The sequence below is a fragment of the Ramularia collo-cygni genome (assembly GCF_900074925.1).
Source record: "Ramularia collo-cygni strain URUG2 genome assembly, contig: RCC_scaffold13, whole genome shotgun sequence".
In the NCBI taxonomy this organism is placed as follows: Eukaryota; Fungi; Ascomycota; class Dothideomycetes; order Mycosphaerellales; family Mycosphaerellaceae; genus Ramularia; species Ramularia collo-cygni.
In genome coordinates, this window is record NW_019716267.1 from 1,034,863 (window position 1) to 1,057,210 (window position 22,348).

At 52.9% G+C, this 22,348-nt stretch overlaps 10 protein-coding genes; 5 read left to right on the plus strand and 5 right to left on the minus strand.

Annotated features, from left to right (window-relative positions):
* Window positions 1–556: 556 nt before the first annotated feature.
* On the plus strand, window positions 557–1,911 carry RCC_08316 (uncharacterized protein; the record flags this gene model as incomplete). XM_023773567.1 has 3 exons in its annotated part: window positions 557–667; window positions 735–1,667; window positions 1,723–1,911. The coding sequence occupies 3 exons, from the start codon at window positions 557–559 to the stop codon at window positions 1,909–1,911; spliced, it is 1,233 nt and encodes a 410-aa protein (XP_023629335.1).
* A 447-nt stretch (window positions 1,912–2,358) lies between these two features.
* RCC_08317 (probable protein MMF1, mitochondrial precursor) lies at window positions 2,359–3,248 on the minus strand (the record flags this gene model as incomplete). XM_023773568.1 has 4 exons in its annotated part: window positions 2,359–2,523; window positions 2,769–2,936; window positions 3,136–3,149; window positions 3,206–3,248. 4 exons carry the CDS (start codon window positions 3,246–3,248, stop codon window positions 2,359–2,361), a joined length of 390 nt encoding a protein of 129 aa, XP_023629336.1.
* A 366-nt stretch (window positions 3,249–3,614) lies between these two features.
* Window positions 3,615–4,940, minus strand: RCC_08318 (related to cell-cycle protein PELOTA; the record flags this gene model as incomplete). XM_023773569.1 has 2 exons in its annotated part: window positions 3,615–4,805; window positions 4,860–4,940. 2 exons carry the CDS (start codon window positions 4,938–4,940, stop codon window positions 3,615–3,617), a joined length of 1,272 nt encoding a protein of 423 aa, XP_023629337.1.
* Window positions 4,941–5,444: 504 nt separating this feature from the next.
* On the plus strand, window positions 5,445–6,746 carry RCC_08319 (related to 2,5-diketo-D-gluconic acid reductase; the record flags this gene model as incomplete). XM_023773570.1 has 6 exons in its annotated part: window positions 5,445–5,514; window positions 5,684–5,696; window positions 5,744–5,796; window positions 5,869–6,037; window positions 6,135–6,303; window positions 6,360–6,746. 6 exons carry the CDS (start codon window positions 5,445–5,447, stop codon window positions 6,744–6,746), a joined length of 861 nt encoding a protein of 286 aa, XP_023629338.1.
* Window positions 6,747–8,643: 1,897 nt separating this feature from the next.
* Window positions 8,644–10,020, plus strand: RCC_08320 (related to EXG1 Exo-beta-1,3-glucanase (I/II), major isoform; the record flags this gene model as incomplete). XM_023773571.1 has 3 exons in its annotated part: window positions 8,644–9,039; window positions 9,102–9,945; window positions 10,001–10,020. The coding sequence occupies 3 exons, from the start codon at window positions 8,644–8,646 to the stop codon at window positions 10,018–10,020; spliced, it is 1,260 nt and encodes a 419-aa protein (XP_023629339.1).
* A 1,036-nt stretch (window positions 10,021–11,056) lies between these two features.
* RCC_08321 (uncharacterized protein) lies at window positions 11,057–11,974 on the plus strand (the record flags this gene model as incomplete). XM_023773572.1 has 2 exons in its annotated part: window positions 11,057–11,155; window positions 11,216–11,974. The coding sequence occupies 2 exons, from the start codon at window positions 11,057–11,059 to the stop codon at window positions 11,972–11,974; spliced, it is 858 nt and encodes a 285-aa protein (XP_023629340.1).
* Window positions 11,975–12,299: 325 nt separating this feature from the next.
* RCC_08322 (probable dihydroxy-acid dehydratase) lies at window positions 12,300–14,341 on the minus strand (the record flags this gene model as incomplete). XM_023773573.1 has 4 exons in its annotated part: window positions 12,300–13,573; window positions 13,629–13,682; window positions 13,740–13,993; window positions 14,118–14,341. The coding sequence occupies 4 exons, from the start codon at window positions 14,339–14,341 to the stop codon at window positions 12,300–12,302; spliced, it is 1,806 nt and encodes a 601-aa protein (XP_023629341.1).
* Window positions 14,342–14,865: 524 nt separating this feature from the next.
* RCC_08323 (related to endoplasmic reticulum retention receptor) lies at window positions 14,866–16,035 on the minus strand (the record flags this gene model as incomplete). XM_023773574.1 has 2 exons in its annotated part: window positions 14,866–15,582; window positions 15,661–16,035. 2 exons carry the CDS (start codon window positions 16,033–16,035, stop codon window positions 14,866–14,868), a joined length of 1,092 nt encoding a protein of 363 aa, XP_023629342.1.
* A 302-nt stretch (window positions 16,036–16,337) lies between these two features.
* On the minus strand, window positions 16,338–17,282 carry RCC_08324 (uncharacterized protein; the record flags this gene model as incomplete). Its single annotated transcript, XM_023773575.1, has 1 exon — window positions 16,338–17,282. One exon carries the CDS (start codon window positions 17,280–17,282, stop codon window positions 16,338–16,340), a length of 945 nt encoding a protein of 314 aa, XP_023629343.1.
* Window positions 17,283–18,722: 1,440 nt separating this feature from the next.
* Window positions 18,723–21,845, plus strand: RCC_08325 (uncharacterized protein; the record flags this gene model as incomplete). XM_023773576.1 has 2 exons in its annotated part: window positions 18,723–19,051; window positions 19,103–21,845. The coding sequence occupies 2 exons, from the start codon at window positions 18,723–18,725 to the stop codon at window positions 21,843–21,845; spliced, it is 3,072 nt and encodes a 1,023-aa protein (XP_023629344.1).
* Between the last annotated feature and the right edge of the window lie 503 nt (window positions 21,846–22,348).

The following is a 22,348-nucleotide window of genomic DNA, read 5'->3' on the forward strand; positions in this document are numbered from 1 at the left end:
CAGTGCACAGAAGCGCCCCGGGGAGCTCTCCTGCAGTGAAGAGTAATGTCTACTAAATTCGTCCAGAATCCATCACAATTGCCCGAATGCAGCTGGGCGGCTATTTCATGGAGTACAGCAAGCGAGCCACACAGCACGCGCCGTTTGAGCCCCATCGACCAATCCCGCTTATGGACAGTGCGGGACGCCAGTACCTACGCTCCACGCTCACGCACACGCACAAAGCCAATGCTTATTCTGCCATGCGGCGGGCGGGTCTTGCCAAAGCGGTTGCTGGAGTGGAGGTCCGTTCGCTCGTCTCAAAATAAGCCTACTCCTGTGCCTAAGCCCTGGCGCCCGTACTTGCATGCCTACTAACGTTGATCGTTGCGGATCCCAGGCCAGGAGCCAGCGATGAAGCGCATCCTACTTATCCATCATCATGTCCTGCTCATGTCACTGTTGTTTGCCTCGTTCCAACGTAGGCTTCCCGCAAGCCACCGTTGTTCTWCCTCAAGCACGATCTACAATCCTCCCGTTCCACAAGTAGCTGTTTCCAACATCTGACTTGCCGAATATGTCCTCAAGCCAGACATATCCAACACTGGCCGGCTCAATCGATCAGGCACAGATGGGCGTCGACGCTAATTCTGGTGCGGTCTGTCCAGAATGGTACAATCCACCTTCAGTATGTCATCTCAAACATATCAGATCTGTTGGTTTCACCATCGAACATGACGCTAATGTACACACAGTACAACTACGATGAACCATACATGACTTCATATCCAACTTCGTCAGTGGAGAATCAGCCATGGCCTCAATTCGTACGGACGTCCTTACCAGACATCAACATGAACGCCTATGGGCTGCAACACTCCGAATCCCAACAATACCCACCACAAATGAACGATTCGCATAGACCTCGAACAAGTCCTTCTCATCTTGGTCTGTCTTCCAATGGCCTTTCGTGGCCCGCAAATGGACTTGGAATCCAATACCCTCCACCAAGCTCAAACGTCCCAACTCCGCCGGTCAGTTCGACCTTTCCTCCAATGTCCTACTCGGCATCTGCTGGTATTCCAACGCCACCCGTCTCATCTACCTTTCCATCCATGTCCTTTTCAGCGTCTACCGGCGTTCCTACGCCTCCCATCTCTTCAACATTTCCACCAATGGCATATTCAGCGGCGGCTGATCTATCGACTCCACCGGTAACCTCGACTTTCCCTCCAACCTCCTTCCAGGCGTATTCCGCGGATGAATTCTACAACATTCCAAGCCCAGAGCTCAGACAAGTGCGATCTAGAAAGTCGTATACCAGCATCGCTCCCAATCCAAGTCCAGTTCCCGAGAAACGCAAATTGGAAAAGGACGAAGAAGATGAAGCCGTTCCGGATCTCCCAACATTGAAGCGCCGCAWACGCTGTTCATCTGCTACTTCCGCGACACTGAATGACGAAGACAGACTTCTCCTTCAGCTCAAGGAGGAAGAAGAACTTCCCTGGAAGGAGCTAATCGTCCGCTTCAAAGCCGAGACAAACAAGACCCATACCGTCGCCTCACTTCAAATGCGATACAAGCGTCTTCGTGATAAGCACCGTATCTGGGAGGATGCTGATGTCGATGCTTTGAGGAAAGCACATGAATATTGGGAGAATTCAAAGTGGGACATTATCAGTGCTAAAGTGAGTCATTTCAATCATTCTTACTCTGGAATCATGACACTAACTTCGGAAACAGATGACAGATTTTGGCATCGGAGAAAAATGGCCCTCTCGTCACTGTGGACGCAAATGGCAGGAACTGGAACATGCAACAATGGGATTTCCTCCAACAAACTCCCACTTCAACACTCCCACTTCAGTTTCTCAACTGTCCAGTCCGATCGAAGGTCCTGTGCAATTCAGCTGGGTTGCCATGTCATCTTGATAAACGGACCGCATGTCACAGATTGAGGAGCGTGTGATCCAGCGACACGATCGATAGATGGGGATTTGGGATCATTTCTACACACTTGAGCATTTCACGATTTCACGGGCGTCGGCTTCTTTGGTTTCTGATTACGACGATACCCCTTCCGCTCGCTTTCTTCGCATTACATGGGCTCTGGCTCCTTTTATTGGATGATACCCACGCCATTCGCTTTTACTGGATTCTTTTGCATTGGAGAGGAGTACAATATACATGGTATCGGGGCATGACGCTTGCATTGGAGATACTGGGAGTTGATATTAGGGATTTTTGTTGATTGGAGGGCTCGCACATTCGTTGACTTCACCAATGTATCATGTACATACAATTTGAAGAGGGATTGAACAGCAGCGTTGTGTTTGATTCACTTCCTCTACTCTACGGAGACTTTGATTTGATTCCCAATCAACCGCTTCCGCTCAGAGCGATGCACTCGAGCTCAACAGGGACACCCTTGGGCAGCTCCTTGACAGCGACACAGGAGCGCGCAGGCTTGTGCTCACCAAAGTACTTCTCATAGACAGAGTTCATCTCGGCAAAGTTATCCATGCTGGTGAGAAAGACCGTCACCTGCACACGTGGTTCATCAGTAAGTTGAGAATTTGCACCGTTTCGTGTACAATGATGGGACACCGAGGCCTTTGTGGCCCCCACCCACGCTCGTCTATCATGCGTGACAATCTATCAGGGCTTGCATGCGACGCACGTTTACCGACGGACGCACGATCGCACAACGTGTTGCCACGTGCAGATCCGACACACGACAAACACACGTGGCTGGGTCGAAGGAAGGAAAAGGGTCTAGCCATACATACCTTGACAACTCTGCTGATGGAACTTCCCGCGGCTTCGAGGATATTCTTCATTCCCTCGCAGCAGACAGTCGTCTTCTCGGCAATGGTGCCTTCGACGAGGTTTCCTTGGGCATCGGCTGGGATTTGACCGGAAACGAAAATGTGCGGACCTGCCTGAACGGCTTGAGACTAGAAAGCCGGGACACAAAGTCAGCCTTCCTGTCATTTTGGCCGCGTTCGCCGCGAGAAGCTGTTTGCCTAGCAGTCCAAAGGTCGAGGAGTTTAGGGTTGCATTGAAGTGAGTGTCAAGCAGCGGGCAAACGAATGCAGGGTATGTTGATCACTTCCGCTGACTGAGCGGATAGGGAAGGAGAAAGCGTATACGCACATAGGGAGCGACAGCTGTGTATTCATTAGCTCCTTGAGCTAGGCTGTTCGGCATCCTTCGACAAACTTACGCTGAGCTGCCAATGGGGTGGAGATTTTCTTGATCTCGGTCATGGTGCGGATCTGGCGGATGGTTGCTGGGATGGCGGACTGAAGTCTGATAGATTGGCCTGTCACACCGAGGATGGTGGGGTTGCTCAATAGGGACCGGCGGATGGCWCTCTGGAACATGTGGTGGAGGTTAGGAAGAGGTMAATTGTGACAACCAAAGAGGGGTATCTTTTGAGGTGAAGTGCCAAGACGTATCTAAACCTTGACAGTCAAACAACCTTCAGACCTGAATCTGCCCGCATGTCGCCCAATCCGTGCATGGCAGGCGTTCCCTGATGAATGCAAAGTACATCGTCGAGAGCTGAAGAGAGAGGCATGTCATGGCGCGGCTTGTTCGTTTGCAAGGCGGGTATCTATAATCGATTGCTGCTACATGAAATCATCCATATTGTCTGCAAATCCGGGCTCAGTCCGACCTTCAATACCATGTGCATCTCCACCTATCCCATCTTCTGGCAGATCTTCTCCTCCTTCAACATGCCCTTCATCAAGATCCTCAATCGGCCATGTCAAAATCGTAGCGAGTCCGCCGAGTGCTCCCAATCGCTGCCCACTTTCGTGCATGCTGCTAAGCACAATGACCTCGCCTCCTTGTTCCTTCACGTCGTCTACCACTGCTACCCAGTGTTTGCGGACTTCAACCTCCTGACTTCGAAACAGCTCATTCGAGATCATGAGTACACCGCCTCCCCTGCCAACGGCGCCCTGCGCAATGGCTGCCTGGCATTCCTTGCGTCCATACCAAGCTCGCATKTCGTCCTTTCGCACCATTTCCAAGAATTTGTCCATGAGCTGGGAGCCGCGCGCAAAGTTTTTATCGCTCAGTTGGCTGATGATAGCCGGGCTGGTTAGCACCTCGCTCAAGCTGTGTACATGGCCAGACGCTGAATGCGCCACTATGATCTTCGAGATGAACTGCAGGAGCGGCTTGTTCGCGCTGTCGACGGCCTGACTTTTGATGTACTTTTGGAAAGAAGTCGCTGTGAACCCAGGGCTGGCGAGCAGCAGTGGTTTGGGGTCGTCCAGGTTGATCTGTCGCAGGAGAGAGTCCCACACGATCTGGTAGAAGCGTTCGATTTTCTTATCATGATCCGTTGATCCTGCGCGCTTTTTGGGAACTGGCACCTCGACCTTTTGCCTTAATATGGTCTGAAATTCCGTCACCAGACAGATATGCGCCATGCCTTCTTGCATGACCACTGCCCATAGCGCTACCCTCGCTTCAGGGTTGGTACACTTCTTCAACTCCTCCCGTGCAATGCTGTCCCATCCCTCCTTTTGGAGCGTAAAGTCGCGATGCAGCTCGAGGTCCAGCGTGTGGTGGCCGCCTAGGATGACGTGTTCATTTTCCACGGCTACTCGGCCAGAGACGTGTAGTTGGCCGACTTGCGGGTCGAAGTCGAGTCCGAGAACGCGAATCGTGAGTGTCGTGTGGACGCGCTTGCTCGACCGGCTGGTGGCAGCCTCGGTAGTTTTGCTGCTTGCTCCTTCCGTAATGACTTTGCGTACTGCAGCGGCGGTCAATAGATCGCCAGGTCGTATAATGTTGTATGCATGCCACTATCGTTATGTTAGTATGCCWTCTCCGCGCGCGACTGATGACAAGTTCCATACCATGTCTTCGGGCTCTTCTGGCCGGAGTTTGGCACTGCCAGACGCATCCTTGGCCAGAATGCTATTGGAGATGAGCTTCATCCTGCGCGTTGTCTGCTGCTGTTWTAGGAGGAAGATTCAGGTGTATGAGCAAGCGGTCTAGCTTCTTCTCGGGGCGGGTAGGAAAAGTGTGGAGAGCTGCACTCGATGCGCTGGCAGAGAAGGAAATGTAAGAGATGAAGTTGGGCCGTTCCATCGCCTGTAGCTTACTKTCGCATATGTAGTGGAATCTTGAGCCGCTCTATCTCCAGCGGACTTATGGTATATGTAGCTTGAGCCTATTTTATGCCGTTCTTTATAAGGCGGAAGCCCGCAAAGAAGATGTTGGTACCTTGGAGGTCTGTGCGCCCTCGAGTCAACTACCTTACGTCATAGCCACCAAGTGAGTTACATGTACTTACTCCATGTCTTCGCATTCATCTCTTCGGCGGCGTACCAGCATCTCCCGCCAACAGTCCACCACTCCGCTGAATGGAAATCGTGTCACGACGGTTCATTAGATCCACTACGACTTTCAAAAAGACCTCTCCACCTACTTTTCTGACCATGACGAGCCTTGATATGAACTCCAAGATACGCCTCAATTCTGGCCACTACATTCCTCGTCTTGGTTATGGTAAGTCGAGTTCATTTCCCGGCTGTCTACTGTTTAATTTGCACATGTCGGTCATCTGCTTTGGGTGACCATGGTCAGACAGCCCAGGGGAGCACTACCTGATCCCGACCTTAACCCCAACCCCAACCCTAAAGAAACCGGCGTCGAGCACAGCTAAACTCCATTGCAGGCGTATATCAAACGTAATTCTCCAATGGACTATATCATGAACGTATCTGACACTTTGAAGACCTGCTGCGGTAGCAGAAGACGTGTGCGACCATGCCATCAAATCAGGATATCGTAAGGTCCCCCTTTCTCGACCACTTCACGCGATTCTTTTTTATCTTTCTGGATGAATCCTGATAGACGTAGGCCATGTTGACTCGGCGACCATGTATCGCAATGAAGAGCCATCTGCGAAAGGCATGCTGAAGTCTGGTGTTCCTCGCGACCAACTTTACTTCACCTCGAAAGTTCCGCCGAAGGAAGTCACATATGAGGGCGCAAAGAAGGCCGTTGAGGAGAGTTTGCAAAAGACCGGGTAAGACATGTGTTTCGAATGCAGGATCATCTAGACTTGCTTCTCGATTTAAATGACATCCGGATTGCTGGTCACTAACCTCTCCTTGAATTCGCAGGTTAGGTTACATTGATCTATACCTGATTCACGCGCCATATGGAGGGACCGACGGTCGGCTCGGAGCTTGGAAGGCGCTCGTCGAAGCAGTAGACGCGGGTAAGGTCAAGAGTATTGGGGTATCGAACTACGGAGTCCAGCATCTGGACGAACTTGAACAATGGCAGAAGGTAGGTCTCCTCGCAAAGGCGACAGCTTGTGAGATGTATGCTGATCACGTTCGCAGCAACAACCTGAAGGCCAGGGCGGTATATTGTCCGTCAACCAGGTGGAATTACATCCATGGTTGGCCCGTGACGACATAGTCAGATGGTGTGAAAGTCGAGGAGTAGTCCTCGAGGCATACTCGCCGCTCGTAAGAGCCACCCGGATGGACGATCCCCTCCTGCAGCCGCTCGTGAAGAAGCACAACAAGAAAGCTTCGCAAATTCTGCTTCGGTGGAGTTTGCAGAAGAATTTCGTCATCCTGCCGAAGAGCGAGACGCATAGCCGTATTGAGGAGAATCGATCTCTCTACGATTTTGAGCTTTCGAAAGAAGATATGGAGAGCCTCAAAACCGGGAAATATGAGCCTTGTGCGTGGGACCCGACCATTGAACCTCTGAGCAAGTAGAGGAGGAGGAAATGGACGTATGCGATACCTTCATACATCTGAATGCAATCACCCACGCGAGTAGACATCGTGTGCGTTGACAACAGTTTCGCCGGCCGCCGGGGTCAGCCTGCCAAGGAAGGCAACAGTCGATGTATAGGTCGGTCGTTTACTTGGCGAAGCATGACCTGCTATAGTTTCTCTTTGCATCACTCTACCAAAGGTATCACCTCGCTTGCATTGCAAGTACAATGTCGCAGGTGTTGTCACCGATCTCGGGTGCAGCGATGTACGGCGTGACAAGAGTTGTCAGTCCAAGTGCGATGTGTGAAGCTCACGCCGTTTGGGTTCAAGTCGATCCGAACTTCTATTCACTTGACAGCCATCGTAGTGGTGCTGTAACGTCATGTCGATGACAGCGTACCATCGCCTGTATAGAAGGACCAGCTGGTCCGAGTCGTGTGACCTACCGATATGTGGAGCGACCATCGCAGAACACATGGCGAACAAGTTGCCATTGGTAGTTCGCGTGCGTGACCTGCATACCCTTGACGCTGTTCAACTGCGGTGTGATCTTGAATCCATTTAGCTCCCTCCACATCCCCGCAACGTAGCCTGCAGATTTGGGTGGAGGAAAAAGCTATACCGGACATGCGGACGGACTTGCCTTTGAAGGTCACGACACTCTCGTTTATTCCCCGGTCCAACAAGTCGCGCTGCTTCAGAGGCCCTGGCCAAGATGACCCTGCTGATGACCACGCGATGCAGCCCTCCGGACAGCGGCGGCGTGCTGCAGTTGGGACGATGAAGCATGGCGTGTCGCAACGGTGAAGCTATGATCTCCGGCCTGGATTGTTTTATTTTTTCTCGCCGAGGCTCTGACGGTTGGCGTGTTTACCTTTTAGACCCACGCTCATAGGCTTGGACCCGATCCCGCACCCGTAGCAAAAGTTTCTTTAGCTCCAAGGTAAGGTAAGTTACCTTACTTTACTGCTTCAGAGAGCGCGATTCTATGATGTCTTGTCACAAGATCATCACTTGATTCTGGCCCGCGGTAGAAGCACTGCCGAGCGATGTCGCAACCACGGTCACAGCTGGCGGTCAGTGTTGCGGTGTGGATTGACTGCGGACAKGACGATGTGCTGCACTGCCCGACAGCACCATAATATTCACAAAGCAGTGTAAGCAGATGGCCTACAGTAGAAAACATTGTTCCGACTGTAGGGCACGCCGGCACGGTAGACGTKGCTGCCTCTTGGGTCAGCATCCCTGACTCCTGCGGCTTCAAAGCCGGCCAGCGCGCAGCTGCAGCGGTTTTCTCAGGTAATGCTCGCGTCGACCAATCATCAGCTGTGCCTGAACGAGCCACGTCCGTCATCCCCGGCGCCCTACAAACGGCCGCAAGCTTCACGATGTCGGGTAAAAAGAGCGCGTCGGGCACATGATCTTGGAAATCCGGAGAAGGCGCGGTGATCTTCAGGCGATCTCAAACGACCAACGTCCGCCATTCTTCCAGGTCAGCCGTGACTGCCACCGCGTCGGCTCGGTGCGGTGGGGGAAGGTCACAAGCAGACCACAGCAGGCAAGGATCCATGTCGTAGTGCTTGGAATAATCGATTCAGACACGCTCGACATGCATAGCATCCGAATCGCCGCTGCGTCACGACATACGCGACGATCTTCGCCGTTGCAGAGTCGCGGGTGAAGGTTTGTCGTGCCTCCTATTCCGCGTGTACTTAACAATCGAGCTCCCCCCATCGGAAACGGCAAAAGCGTCATCTCATTTAGTGAGCCAAACGTTTCAGCGCGAGTCGCACCTCTTATTATTCATTCCAGGCGGGTGCCTGAACATTCCTACCACCGTCTCTATTCTTTCCTCATTGCCATCACTGCCTAGCCGGTGTCGTTGATCGGAATCATGGGCTTTCTGCGTGCTGCTGTTGCAGCTACTGCCCTGCTCGCCTCCTTCACCAATGGCGCACCGTCGACGCAAATGTCAACCATTGACAAGAGGGCATTGAAGTTCAACTTCGGCGGCGAGAAGGTGCGAGGCGTCAATCTGGGCGGTTGGTTCGTGTTGGAGCCTTGGATCACCCCATCGATCTTCGAGAATGGACCGGCCAACGCCGTCGACGAATATACCTACTGTCAGTTACTGGGCAAGCCGGAGGCCAAGAAGAGACTCGAGGGACACTGGAGCAACTTCTACAATCAGAATGACTTTGCGTTGATGAAGAAGGCCGGATTGAACATGGTCAGAATCCCAATCGGATACTGGGCAGTTTCGCCTCTTCCGGCCGATCCCTATGTACAGGTAAGGACGCAAATCTCACGTACAAGCAGTAATGGAACGCATCTGACAATATGATTACACAGGGTGCATACGCACATATGCGTACGGCGATTGACTGGGCCAACAAGGCGGGTCTCAAAGTCATGATCGATCTGCACGGTGCTCCGCGTTCGCAGAACGGATTCGACAACTCCGGCAAGCGTGGTCCGATCGGATGGACCCAGGGTGAATCTGTGAAGAACACCATCAGGGCATTGAACAAGATTAGGGACGACTTTGCCAATCATCCTGCCGTCGCAGCCATTGAGCTGTTGAACGAGCCTATGGGTCCAAGTCTCGACATGAACGTTGTCAAGCAGTTTTACTATGACGGCTGGGGCAACCTTCGTAATTCTCCAGTGGCAGTGACATTCCATGATGCCTTCATGGGTGTCACGTCGTGGAACAATGACAAGTTCGGAGCTGGTCTGTCTAACCTTGTCTTGGACACACATCATTACGAGGTCTTCAGCTCTGGGGAGCTGCAGCGAGGCATCCAGGATCATCTTCACTCAGCTTGTGACTTTGGCAAACAGATGGCATCAACCGATAAGGTCACCATTGCTGGAGAGTGGAGCGGTGCTATGACTGACTGCGCCAAGTACCTCAACGGTCGTGGCGTTGGCGCAAGATACGACGGAACCTTCAACAAAGACGGACAGGGCTCGTACTACATTGGATCTTGTGACAGGAAGACCTCAGGCACTGTTGCAGGCCTTGGAGAGGCTGACCACAACAACATCAAGTCTTTCATCGAGGCACAGATCGTCGCTTACGAAAAGGCGGACGGTTGGATCTTCTGGACATGGAAGAACGAGGCTGCTCCCGAATGGAATTTCCGGGACTTGATTGCGAATGGAATGGTACCACAACCATTCGACTCCGCCAGTAAGTTGAAACCTTTTGTCTGGATTTCGAACACTCGCTGACCTGCGTTTTCCAGACCGTGGCGTATGCGGCTGAGCCGCTTGACTCCATCAGCATCATTTATCTGTGTACAGACAGCATGGGGACCATGACAGTTTGGTTAATGAATCGTGGAACATATTTCTCTTATCTACTGTAATGATACCCATTTTCGGCCCTCTGGCCACGATCTCACGCTCAGAAAATGTGCACGGAATAAGTCAATGCGGAGCAGAGGCCTCAGCGGTTTCAAGAAAGCTGGCTGGTCGCTTCCACAGAATATTTAGTTGAAAACAGAATGCAGGCTTGTCACAATCCATTTCACAGAGCTGTCCTTGCTGTGTTTTATGATGAATCTTGTGCGCTGGCATTACCCATGCTTCAATCGCCTATTCTTGTCTAGGCCCGTGGGTCCGGTGAGTGATGGATGTTACAACTTCAGGGATAGTGGCCCATGTGAACCACGTTCTGAGGAGTTCCACGTGCGTGTCAAATTGTGCGGGCACGAGCGCGGAGAAGCGACTAGGGTGATGTTTCGTGTTACCATCCCTCGACACTGGATCAACTTCACCTCTCCGTGGAGTTTGAAGTCCACTTTGGACGTGAGGAGGACCGCCGCGCGTGCGATCGATGGAGCAGATCGCTTAAACCTCCTGTTGAGGACCGGTGAGCGACCAGGATTCGCAGTCGAAAAAACGACTGAGCGGCTGAGGCCGAGATTGGCATGGCAAATTTAACTCGCGCCATCACTCGCAAATGGGCAAGCGCCGACGGCCACGCTGTGATAATTCGCCAAAAGTGGATTAAGGACGGACTCTAAATCTTGGACAACCAATGACGATTCAGGAATCTCCGAAACACTGCCCGTGCCCGCCTGTTGGAATATCCGCCTCCTGCCGGCAAGCCGCCGAGTATACATACAAGCGTCCATCTCCAACAAGGCTGGAGTTGTCGCATCCTCGAATCCTCACCATCGTCCTCACACTCGGAAGTCTTTGCACTCCACACGCTCATYTCAAAACAGTCGCTCTTTACAACGAGGCCCATATCCCAACCCATCAAACACCCGAAAACTCATCAACAACCGTTCAACATGTCCGACTTCTCGCTCTTCAGCCTTTTCACGGCCGGCCTGGCCTGCATGGTGCCATTCGCCGCTGCATACACCCAGCCAGTGGGCGCCGAGCCCAAGGTGTGTAGTTCCCAGTTTCCCAAGTGTGAATTTATCGATAGCTAACGACAAACTCTACAGGGTAACCCCATCTCTCAGCCTGGCCTGAACTCTCTCGTGCCAGCTGGCGAGGGCTTCACCATCACCTGGAAGCCCACGACTGAGGGCCCCGTCACCCTTATTCTTCTCAAGGGACCTGCCACCAACTTGAAGTTGGAGAGCGTCATCGTTGAGGGCACCGAGAACGACGGCAGCTACACCTGGACTCCATCCACCAGCCTCGAGCCCACCGCTGACGCCACCGGATACGGCATCCAGCTCATCGTCGACTCCGGCGCCGAGAAGGGACAGTACCAGTACACTACCCAGTTCGGCATTTCCAACCCCGAGTACAAGGAGTCCTCTTCGTCTTCGTCTTCGTCCTCGTCCGCCGCACCTTCCAGCTCTGCCGCATCTGCTCCTTCTTACGGTCACAGCTCCGCCGCATCTGCTCCCTCGTACGGCCACGCTTCTTCCACCTCCGAGGCCCTCAAGACTGCCACCGCATCCGGCGAGCCATCTTTCTACACCGCTCCTTCCGTCATGTACCCAACTGCTTCTGCCAACCAAACCGTCATGCCAACTGGTGGACATGCCAAGCCCACCGGCTGGACCACCAAGAACTCCACCGTCGTCGCACCCACTGGCTACCTCCCATCCACCACCCTCAAGACCACCGGTGGTGCTTCTGCCTCTGCTCCTACCGAGTCCGTACCAGTCTCCACTGGTGCTGCCTCTACCATGACCACCAGCTTCTTCGGCCTCGCCCTTGCTGCTGGTGTCGCTGTCCTCGCCTACTAGGCGCAGACATGCATGGTTTGGGTGTTTTTGAGCGCGCTTTGACAGCATTTGCCAAAAGGACAGGCCTGGCACGGCGTTATTAAGACATTGCTTGTTTCTGAGTTACGAGCATGGACCGTGTTTGTATGTATGTATGCATGTACACCAACCGAGAGCAATCATGCTTGAATGATAATGTCGAAATTCCACGATCTCTATAAACGTGAGTTGCAACGCAGCCCATGACGTGACATGACATTCATGGAATCGCCAAAGCGTTGCATCGGCTCTCATCCTTTCCCAGCCAGCCTATCACGCGAATCAACCATTCTATTCTTCGCGCCATCTAAAATAAATCCGTCATGGCACCCGTCGACGCATCTCCCACCAATCTCGCATATTTTGCAAGCACACCTCTCGTCACCGGCATCCTCGGCGCTTTCCACTTCTCCAATCTCTTCTTGATCTCCTCCGGCGCGACATCCAATTCAATGACATTCCTCTCTGCATCGATTGTGATGACATCGCCGTCCTCGACAATTGCAATGGGCCCTCCAACTGCAGCCTCGGGAGAAATGTGACCGACGATAAAGCCATGCGATGCTCCCGAGTATCTTCCATCTGTGATCAAGGAGATGTTCTTCAAACCGGCGCCCATGATCGCGGCGCTGGCCTTGAGTTGCTCGGGCATGCCCGGGCCACCTTTGGGGCCTTCGTAACGGACAACGACGACGAGGTTCTCCGTCTTGGGAATGAGACCCTGGTTGAGAGCATCGTTCAACTCGAATTCTTTGTTGAAAACGCGCGCTTTGCCTGTGAACTTCATGCCCTCCTTTCCGGTAATCTTCGCGACGGCGCCATTCGGCGCAAGGTTGCCATAGAGAATCTCAAGATGACCGGTGGCTTTGATGGGGTTGTCAAGGCTTCGGATCATCTCTTGTCCTTGTTTGAGGCTGGGCCAACTCTCGACGTTCTCTGCCAACGTCTTGCCTGTCACGGTGATTGTGGAGCCATCGAGCAGACCAGAAGCGATGAGCAGTTTCTGGACTGAAGGAACACCGCCGATCTCGTACAGGTYTACCATCAGGTACTTTCCACTTGGTGCGATATCAGCGATGAAAGGAACCTTGTCGCTAATCCGTTGGAAATCGTCCAAGGTGAGGTCTACCTCCGCAGTACCAGCGATGGCGAGGAGATGCAGAACTCCATTCGTTGAGCCGCCCAATGCCATCATCATGACCAACGAGTTCTCGAACGCTTTCTTGGTCAAACAGTCGCGTGGTTTGATGTCCTTTTCCATACAGATCTTGATGGCTTCTGCGACTTTATGGCACTCTCTCATCTTGGCGGGACTCGTTGCGGGTGTTGAAGATGAACCAGGGAGTGAAAGTCCGATCGTTTCGATCATAGTCGCCATGGTGTTGGCGGTGTACATTCCTCCACAAGCACCCTGGCCTGGACAACTCCTTTGCTCCAGATCCGTGATGATTTCGTCCTTGGTTTGGGAGGGGTCGTTCGGGTTCTTCAATGTGTCGTAATTGTATGCTCCGTGAGCTTCCAATATTGTCGCGATGTTGATCGTCTTATTGAGAAGTTTCGAATGGCCGGGGTTGATCGTTCCTAAGGTCACCCTGGTTAGAATTGTCACGACAGACTGGAGCTGATCAATGCCAACCTCCATATATCATAATCGATGGCCGGTTGTGTCTTGCCATCCCCATGATAACTCCTAGAGAAACGATCAGTAATGCTCAGGCAAGAAGTTTTCAAACTCATCAGGTCTCACCAGGCATATTCTTATCACATCCAGGGATAGCTATACACGCATCATGCGCCTGAGCGCAAGTGACCGTCTCGACACTATCGGCAATGATCTCTCGAGTCTGCAGAGAAAATCGCATGCCCTCGCTGCCCATTGTGATTCCATCACTCACACCTACAGTGTTATACTGCCAACCTAGCATATCCAGCTTCTCAACTGCACGCTTCGTCTCTTTGCCCAAGTCTAGCAAWTGCGTGTTACATGGATTACCTTCCCACCTACAAAGTAAAGGATAGGAGAGTTAGCGGTGTGTCAGACATTATTGACGTGGACAGAGACGTAGTGCAGCTCCGAACATACGTTCGAACTGCCATGTWTGCCTTCTCCCCGGCAGTAACTTACCATACACTGGCGATGCCCACTTGTGGGAATGTTTTGAGTGCCTTTTCTGATGGCACTCCTGCAGCGTAGAGCATGGCTTGGGCAGCTGGAAAGTCATGTTCTCGAGTGAGAGTTGAGGAGAACTTGTTCAGTCCCGAGCCAGGTTGGGAGTGCTTGAAGTGAAGGTAGCGTGCATCTTCAGGTTTTGGAGCGGCCTGTTGTCTATCCCGGTTGGCAGGGTCCATGGCTGTTTACTGCTATATCGAGTCGGACTTGAGGCAGAGTGTTGTCGAGCTTGGGGAATGTCTCAATGGCTTTATAGGCAATGGACGAACGAGAGCGGGCAGAGATGGGATTATGGACTGGGTAGTTAGGTATGCGTCACTTAAAACCCCGCAATGCCACACGGCTCGACGTTGCGTGGGTGAATGATCTACCGAGATCAACAACATCGTTGCTATGCTCAAGAAATCAAAGCGGATTCCGAGGTCTTTCGCTCAACATTCTCTATCTCGCTACCAGCCCACTCCACTGTATCAGGCATCTGGCTTATCAATGCCAGACGAGTACATGAAAACATGTCGTGTCTTTGGAAAGAAAGGACTTTGCGATCGAGCTTTGAGGTCATTCAATCATTCAATCGTTTGATGTGCTTTTTCCATGAATTTATGGGAACGAAGCGGCACCTACATATGGTGAGATCATGCTTCATCGCAATAAAGTCCTCTTTGTGCGCCCACACACATACCGCGCAGTACAACGACTTGGCTTATTTGGAGCCTCCATCTTGCCACTCCGCAGCGCTGCTCCCAACCTCCTCATCTGCCTCATCCACTCCGTCGCCTGGCTTTGGCTTCGTATCCTTTGCAGGAGGTGCAGGTGCGTCGGTATCATCGTCGCTGTTGTCCTCGAAGTGCGAAGGATCGACCATCTGCGCATCACCCGCGTCCTGATCAAGATATGCTGCTCCATCATCCTCGTCGTCCTCGGGCTGATCGGCGGACACACTGATCCCACGAGCTCCCCAACTCCTTCCACTGCGACTAACGCTTGGCCTGACGACACCATTCTCCTGTGCAGACAGGGTGGCAGTATCCGCATCCAGCTCGTCCTCGTCATTATCACCGTCCGTGCTATTCCTGTTCCCTCGTCTTCCGATCAACCGTTTCACCAAAAAGCTCTTGCTCAGGTCGTCTGAATCTACCAAACCGCCTCCGCGTAGCTTGACGCGCTGGCGAGTCCAGTATACCCAAGCAAAGTCCATGTAGAGCGCCGTTTGCACTACGCCGAATATAAAACTGATGGCATCGAACTTTCCACCCGTGAACAGCAACACCACCCAGTTGAGGATGTAGAAGAAGCGGTATGTGCCGAGTGTGACAAGGTAGAAGGAATCCAGCACGGTAGGAACATTGGTTTGTCGGAGGAGCAGCAGTTGCGGCAGCACGCACACGGATTCTAGGATGATTGAAAAGGTCCATAGAAGCTGTATATCATGTCATGTTGCTGTCAGCTAGAGGCCCAAGCTTTCCGATCCTAGAGCTTTGCTTTCAACCATACATACCTCTGAAAAGCCGCAGCGTACCCAGCCCTCAAACAACAGGCATACAATCGGCGCACCCACGGTACTTCCCACCAGACTCCAGATAGCCAGCTTCCATCCATATTCCTTTTCGCGCGTCCGCGCAAACACCCGCATCATGATGAAGACAATGTATGCGGAGCTGGAGATGTAGCAGATCTTGAGCACAAAGTTCCAGAGATTCACGCTCGGGGGCACCCAGAACAGGTCGAGGTAGCGAGATCCGAAGACCAGAATGTATAGGAGCTGGGTGAGCAACGAAACCCCTTCGGCCGATTTGTTGTTATGGCAAGACCATATCAGGATGATCTTGGAGGCGGAATGGCTGACGTCGCCGAGGATGCGGAAGATGTTCATGTTTGCCAGCGTCTTGCTAGACTGATGTGCAGTCAGGGCATGCCAGGAATCGATGAAATATTCACAGGTGAGATGGATGGATGAAACGACTCGTAGCTGCCTTGATGAMAATCATAAGGTAGGACGGGAGGATTCGTGTCGATGGCGGCCCGCTGAGCTCTCTGCAGCAACGCGCCAGGGTCATGGGTCCGGGGAATCTTGAACCTTATCGACCTCGTGCACCTTTCTCAATTCTGCGCCTAACTCGTTTGCTTTACCCCTTACATTTACCTAAGTTACAAGATGCAGGCCAAGACGATTGATCATGCTCCGTCTCTCTCATTGGCATTGCGAATCGCAGCATGCCCGCCCTCCATCTTCACAACAACGATTTCCTCATTATCATCATAAGGGTCAATCTCTCGCCTACTCCTGAACCTATTGCTCACACTATCAACACCAGGATTCCAAGGCTGCTTCGCTTTTTGCGCGTTCACCTTTGCGCCGCCCGATTTCCGCCCCTTCTGAAGTGACTGATCCGTTACCCAGGGCAGCCTCCGCTTGCGTTTCGCGGCTGGCTGCAGAACTCCCTCAACTGGCTCATTGGACCATGGTATCTTACGCTTGGAACATTCTTGTATTGCTCCGGCGGTCTCGCCGATGGACGAAGCCCGTTTCGTCACCTGCTCAACCTGTTCCAATACTTTCCAGCCCACCTTGAACGGATCCCTGAGTCTATCTCTCCACATTCGCTCTTGCACATGCCACCACGCCTGGTCATCCTCACGATAGACAACACGCAGGACATCAATCTTCCACTGCTCTCCCCTTGCGGTGCTTTGGAAAGTGTCTAGCAAGGGCTCGAACATCGCCGTGGACGTCGCAAAGCCGTCATTCCACTGCGTGGTTCGACAGATCTTCAGGTAGATTGTACTCCTTGCAGGCTTCCTGTACGTGGTGAGGTCCAGGAGTGTCTCGCCCTCCCACGCAAGACATATGTCCATGTGTCGCTCCAGTATGTCTACACGCAAGACGCGGTTCATCTTCTTCGGGGACTGTCTTGGCTGGACCGGCGTTGTTGACACGAACTCTGCGTCGTGGTGTCCGTTCGCGGCTCTCTGAGGTTGCAACCGCCTCTCTTGGTACTTGGGCGCTGGAGGGTGAAATGCGTCGAAGTTTGATAGAAGGTATTTTGCGCCTGTGTGGACTTTTCGTACGATGTGACTTCGCTTCGGCCATCTACTAGGGGCGTTGGCTGCCGTTGACATTGTGCGGGATGGTTCTTGCGCTTGCTCCTGTCGTGGCGATTCCACTTTGCGTGTTCTGATGTTTTGATCTTGCAACTGGAGAAGCTGTTATGTCAGCCCCAGGTTACTTGCGTGACATGTTTTACCGCTCTGTTGCATTCATCTCGTTTCGCAGTGTTTTCTTGTCACAGAGGAGACCTCGAAAGAAGCAGACATAGCCATGGCCACTTCCATCGTGCTAGCTACCTCTTTGTCTCGTGCAGCGTGTCTCGCCTTGCGAAAAACGGGACGAGACAGCTGAATATCAGCGTTACTTGCCACCCTGTGAGACAGTCGGTCAAGTGAATTTATGAGAGTTGTACATGTKCTGGGAAATGAGCAGGCGGCCTCTACAGCACAAGTTTCGCAGTCAGATATGGATCTTGTGGCAGCTTCTTGAGTCGGCAGCGTATTTACGCCCCGCCCAAGGAGAGGACCATCGTTGCAACAGATGTAGCTGCAAAGCAAACCAATTGATTATTCAGGTGGACGCCCTCCCTCTTGTGCGAGCGGCCGACGTTCCGGTCGAATCGGTAGGCATATTGCTTGCGATTGAGTGACGAGCGAAGCCATTTGGTTCTCAACATGTAGAAGCCTCGCCATCGCCACTCATAGTAGAATTGTCACCAAGCAAACGTAGATTCGGTGCAGAAGTCCAGTCTATGCCAATGAGACTGGTGACTGAGAACGGGCTCGGGAACCTTACCGCGGCCGATGCTTGCTTTTACAGCGCGTAACTTAGGCGGTGATGGATCCCACTCAGGCCCAGAGATGCTGCGTGGGATGCATCGAAAGGGAACAAGAGATTCGATTTCTCCAGCACGATTCATTTGTCGTTCCCAGCGAGTCGAGTCGAGTCGAGCCATAGTGTTCCCCACCGTGCCGGCAAACCACAGAAATCACATATAGTCCGACACGTTGCATCGTTGGAGATTCATTCGATAAGCGTTTGCCGGTCACCACACGCAGTTTCTACCGGAGCTCCGAGAAGCGCATCGTAAGAACTGGGCAAGGATGATAACGACCCCCGGCTGCTTTTCACACTTTCATCGTCGTCGCCGTGTTGTGCATGGGCCAACACCCTGATCAGTCCTAGCGCGGTTTGGCAGTAAAGTCCGTCCGACTGAACTTGATCAAGCGAGCGAGTTGTGTGTATCGACCGACCGACCTCTTTCTTTACTTCCGTTCGATCCACCACAGCAGATGGAACCCATCCCGTGGACAGCATCGCCACGATGGAGGAGTAACCTCGTAGCTGATGACTTCACTGCACACACCCGCAGAACATCCAACAACTCGTCCACTTGCTCGGAGATTCTCGTTGCAAGTGGTCCTCCTGCCGTGCCTCTACCACATTTTCAGCCAACACAAGGATACCTGCAGCAATCATTACCGACCACATCAACGGCACCTACGCCAACAATGGCCACCATTTTTGATGGTAGAATCCTGCGAATTGCATTGAGCGGCCATCGAGCGCGGGAGAAGCTGCGCGCCATTGTCCAAGCGACGCCCAAGCCACATTTACCACGTTCAAATTCAACATCATCGCATGCGGAACCAGTCCACAGCGATGAAATTGACGACCGAAATGAGGAGAGCGACACTGGCCTTGATCCGGCAAAGACGTATTCCAAGGAAGAAACGCTCAGTCATCCGGGAGTTGAGTTCGTCCACCGTGGCCAAGGCCGATACCGAATGGCTGCCGCGATTAAAAATGTCAGCCCTGCCACGATGCAACGACCAACAAGGCATGTACTATTGAACTTCTAATGGTATCCACGTGACTGACCAGTTCGCAGACAAGCAGCAGAGCATCCCGCAATCATCAGCGATCAAACTAAAGATCAAATGTTCAATCTGCTGATTCAACATTTCAACGAACATCGAAAGAAAACTAATCCTTACTGCAAACCCAATTGGAGCCCGATACAAAAGAGTCAATTCGCCTTGATCATGAAGCTACTCAAGGAAACGCCACCTGAGCGATGGTCTACTGTACATCAACATGCCGACATCCAACGCTACTCGGCTCTGGTTCGAGACTGGGTGCATGCTATGGAGGAAGAATTCTCCGTCAATCTATCGGGCGATGGAGAAGCGTTTGAGACTAGAAGTCGTCGTCCGCGGCAAGCTAAACCTGTACCGGAGGTCGACCACCGGCGAAGCTCACGGGCTCATGCTCAGAACACCAACGTGTTCGATAGCGATGACGAAATGGCCTACGACGAGGATGTGGACATGAGTAGCAGTGATGATCATCCTCACCAGCTTGACGGGGATGGTACCGTGCACGAAGATGACCTGCACAAGTATCCTGGCAAATTCTTCCACCACAAGGGCAACAGGTTCTATCGGCCTGGTCTCGCCCCGGACGGCAAACGCGGTAGCATCGTGATTGCATCGAACGGGGAGAAGCGCAAATACGACGAGTACGCCGCTGATGCTGAGGAAGGGGAGGATGGTAGCAAGAACGGCGACGAAGACGAAGACGATCCTAACTCGGTTACGTACAGCAAGACTTACGTGAACTCGCATCCGGAAATCGAATTTGTCCATCGAGGCAAGGGTCGCTACAAGCGCAAAGATGATGTCGAAGCACTGGAAGCAGCGCGCAAGAAACGCAAGCTTGCGGGATCAGCGACGCCGACTGCGTCCTCTGACCGTCGCTCGAGCCGAGTGGACAATAACTTCGCCAAGGAGTACGCCGAGAGCCACGCGAGCGACGAGCTACTCAGAAGTGGACGTATCAAGCGTAATTCCAAAGCCAGAATCGATGCCATTGAGATGGGTGAAGAGGAGAAACGGCAAAGCACTGCCGGGCAAAGCAAGCAGGTTCGCAGAACATCAACCCAGAGCTCTTCTCAACGGTTCATGCCTTCCGCCGAGAAAGAAGAGCCGTTGGTTGAAACTGCATATGTCGACGCCCACCCGAACGAAACCTTCCATCACCGCRGACAGGGTAAATGGGCTCGCGGTCTGCCTCATCCTCTTGCCTCGAATAAGACCGCAGTACGTGGTCCAGACAAGGACAAGCCATGGCAGCAGCAGCAAATACAAGCCCCCCGTGTTGGGATTGATGTTGATGCTGATGGTAATCGAGCTCCTGGCCCGTTTGCGCTGTTGCTCAAGGTTGATGGTCCCGACAAGTGGCCCCTGTTGGAATGGAACTATCGTGGCGGCGGAAAATGGTGGCAACAGCCCAAGACCGGCGAGGCGATGCAACAGGGGCAGCTTGCTGGCCCACGCAAGCAGCGTCCAGTTGCTGTCGGTAGAGGAAGGACAGATGGACCAGAGGCCCAGCTACAGCGAGAAGCACGTGCGGCTGAAAAGGTGGCGTCTGGCGGCCCAAATTGGAAAGGAAAAGGTCCCGCAGCTGGACATTTGCAGAAGCCGGCCAAGATGGTACGCAAGAGAAGCCAGCGGAGTGGCTTTGGTGATGTAGGCTCTTCCAATTCACAATCCAAGGCTCCCACACCTCGACCGGCTCTGCTTCCACCGGAGGAGGACATACTGACTGAGCAAGATCTACCGGATCTTCTCAAAGACGAATGGTCAGAGGATGAGACCGACGATGCGGCCAGCCGGATCCTACGAAGTGGAAAGTATCAGGCGATCGTCGGTCCGGACCCGTTTGTCAGGGCACTCACCAAGCACGATCCAGCCGTGCGCTCTCTGGATAACCTCAAACAGCTGGCCTCCAATGCCCAATGGGCTCTGGAGCAAATTCAAAAAGAATACCTCGAGCTGGATCAAATAGTCGCAATCCATCCAATGAATGGCAAGAAAGAGCGCAAGCCAGTCAAGGGCGGCAAGGTGACGGTTGAGACTGCAATGTTCGAAGACAAGAAGGAAGCCACCCTCTACGACTACAACTTCGACCCCCGCAAGGTCGGCTATCAAGATCCGGACGCTCAAAGAATCGTTCGCGATGAGGAGGGCCGTGAGCTCAGAAGACGGCGGAATCGTCTAGGCGCAGACTCCACTCTCCCCAATGGCGTCAACTATGGCGACGGCGAGATGACCGCAAAGCGGACGGTAAAACCGGTATCTCGATTTGATGGTGTCGTCGTTCAGCCGCCGCGGAAGCGGTCCCGTCTCACAACAGGCGCCGAGACACCGGATGAGTCTCGTGCCACCACTCCAGTAGCCGACGACGGGAACGACAAGGTCCAGACTCGCGGCCGCTTGAACAATCACGTCCCCAAGCGTGTCCAAGAACTCCGACACGAGAGTGTCGGTTCCGCACGTAGCGCGAGTGAAGACCCAGGCGCGAAGAGCCCAGGCGGTAGTGCTGCGGGTGTGCGTAAAGGCAGACCACCCGGTAGCAAGAACTTGCACAAAAGAAAGGATGCAGGAATCAAGAAAGGCCCTCGTAAGCCTAAGACGGGGTCTTCGGGGCAGAATGACAGTGCGGAGCCGGAGTCTGGCAATGCTGAGGATTCCCCAACGCCGACGCCCACTGTGATGCTCGAGGATCTCGTAGCTGGATTCGCTTCCCAGTCGGCGGGTGGTCAGCCTCTGTTCGGTGGTGGCAGGACGTAGACGGCTAGGACTCATCTTGGACTTGGACATGATGATATCCCCGTGGACGCATCTGAGTAAGGGAGATGAAGTTGAACTTCTTCGTGAAGATCCGTGTTTACAGAGCCTTGCCCAGGGGGCACATTCACGAAGCTAGTTGGTCTTTCCATCAGAGCTGAGGGCGGTCTTCATGCTCCACGCTCTTGTAGATAACGCAATAGATGCCACGATATGGGTCCCCATCCAGCTCTACCGTGATATGATAGCACCTAGGATGCGTGTGCAAATGGGATGTTTTGACCCAAATTCGGTCCTGATTCTTTCCGCTACGTAAAGTATGCCTGCGCATGTAAACAAAACGAAAGTGCCGTTTCCAACTATTGAAAGTCGTCTAACAGCACGATGTCACATGTAAGACCTCGCTAAAACAACGCCACGCAATGCGCCCCATTGAAACCATTTTCCCCGAACACTTTTGCTTCGATGCAGGGCTGAAGCTCATTGCGAGCTGTTCAATCTTTGCT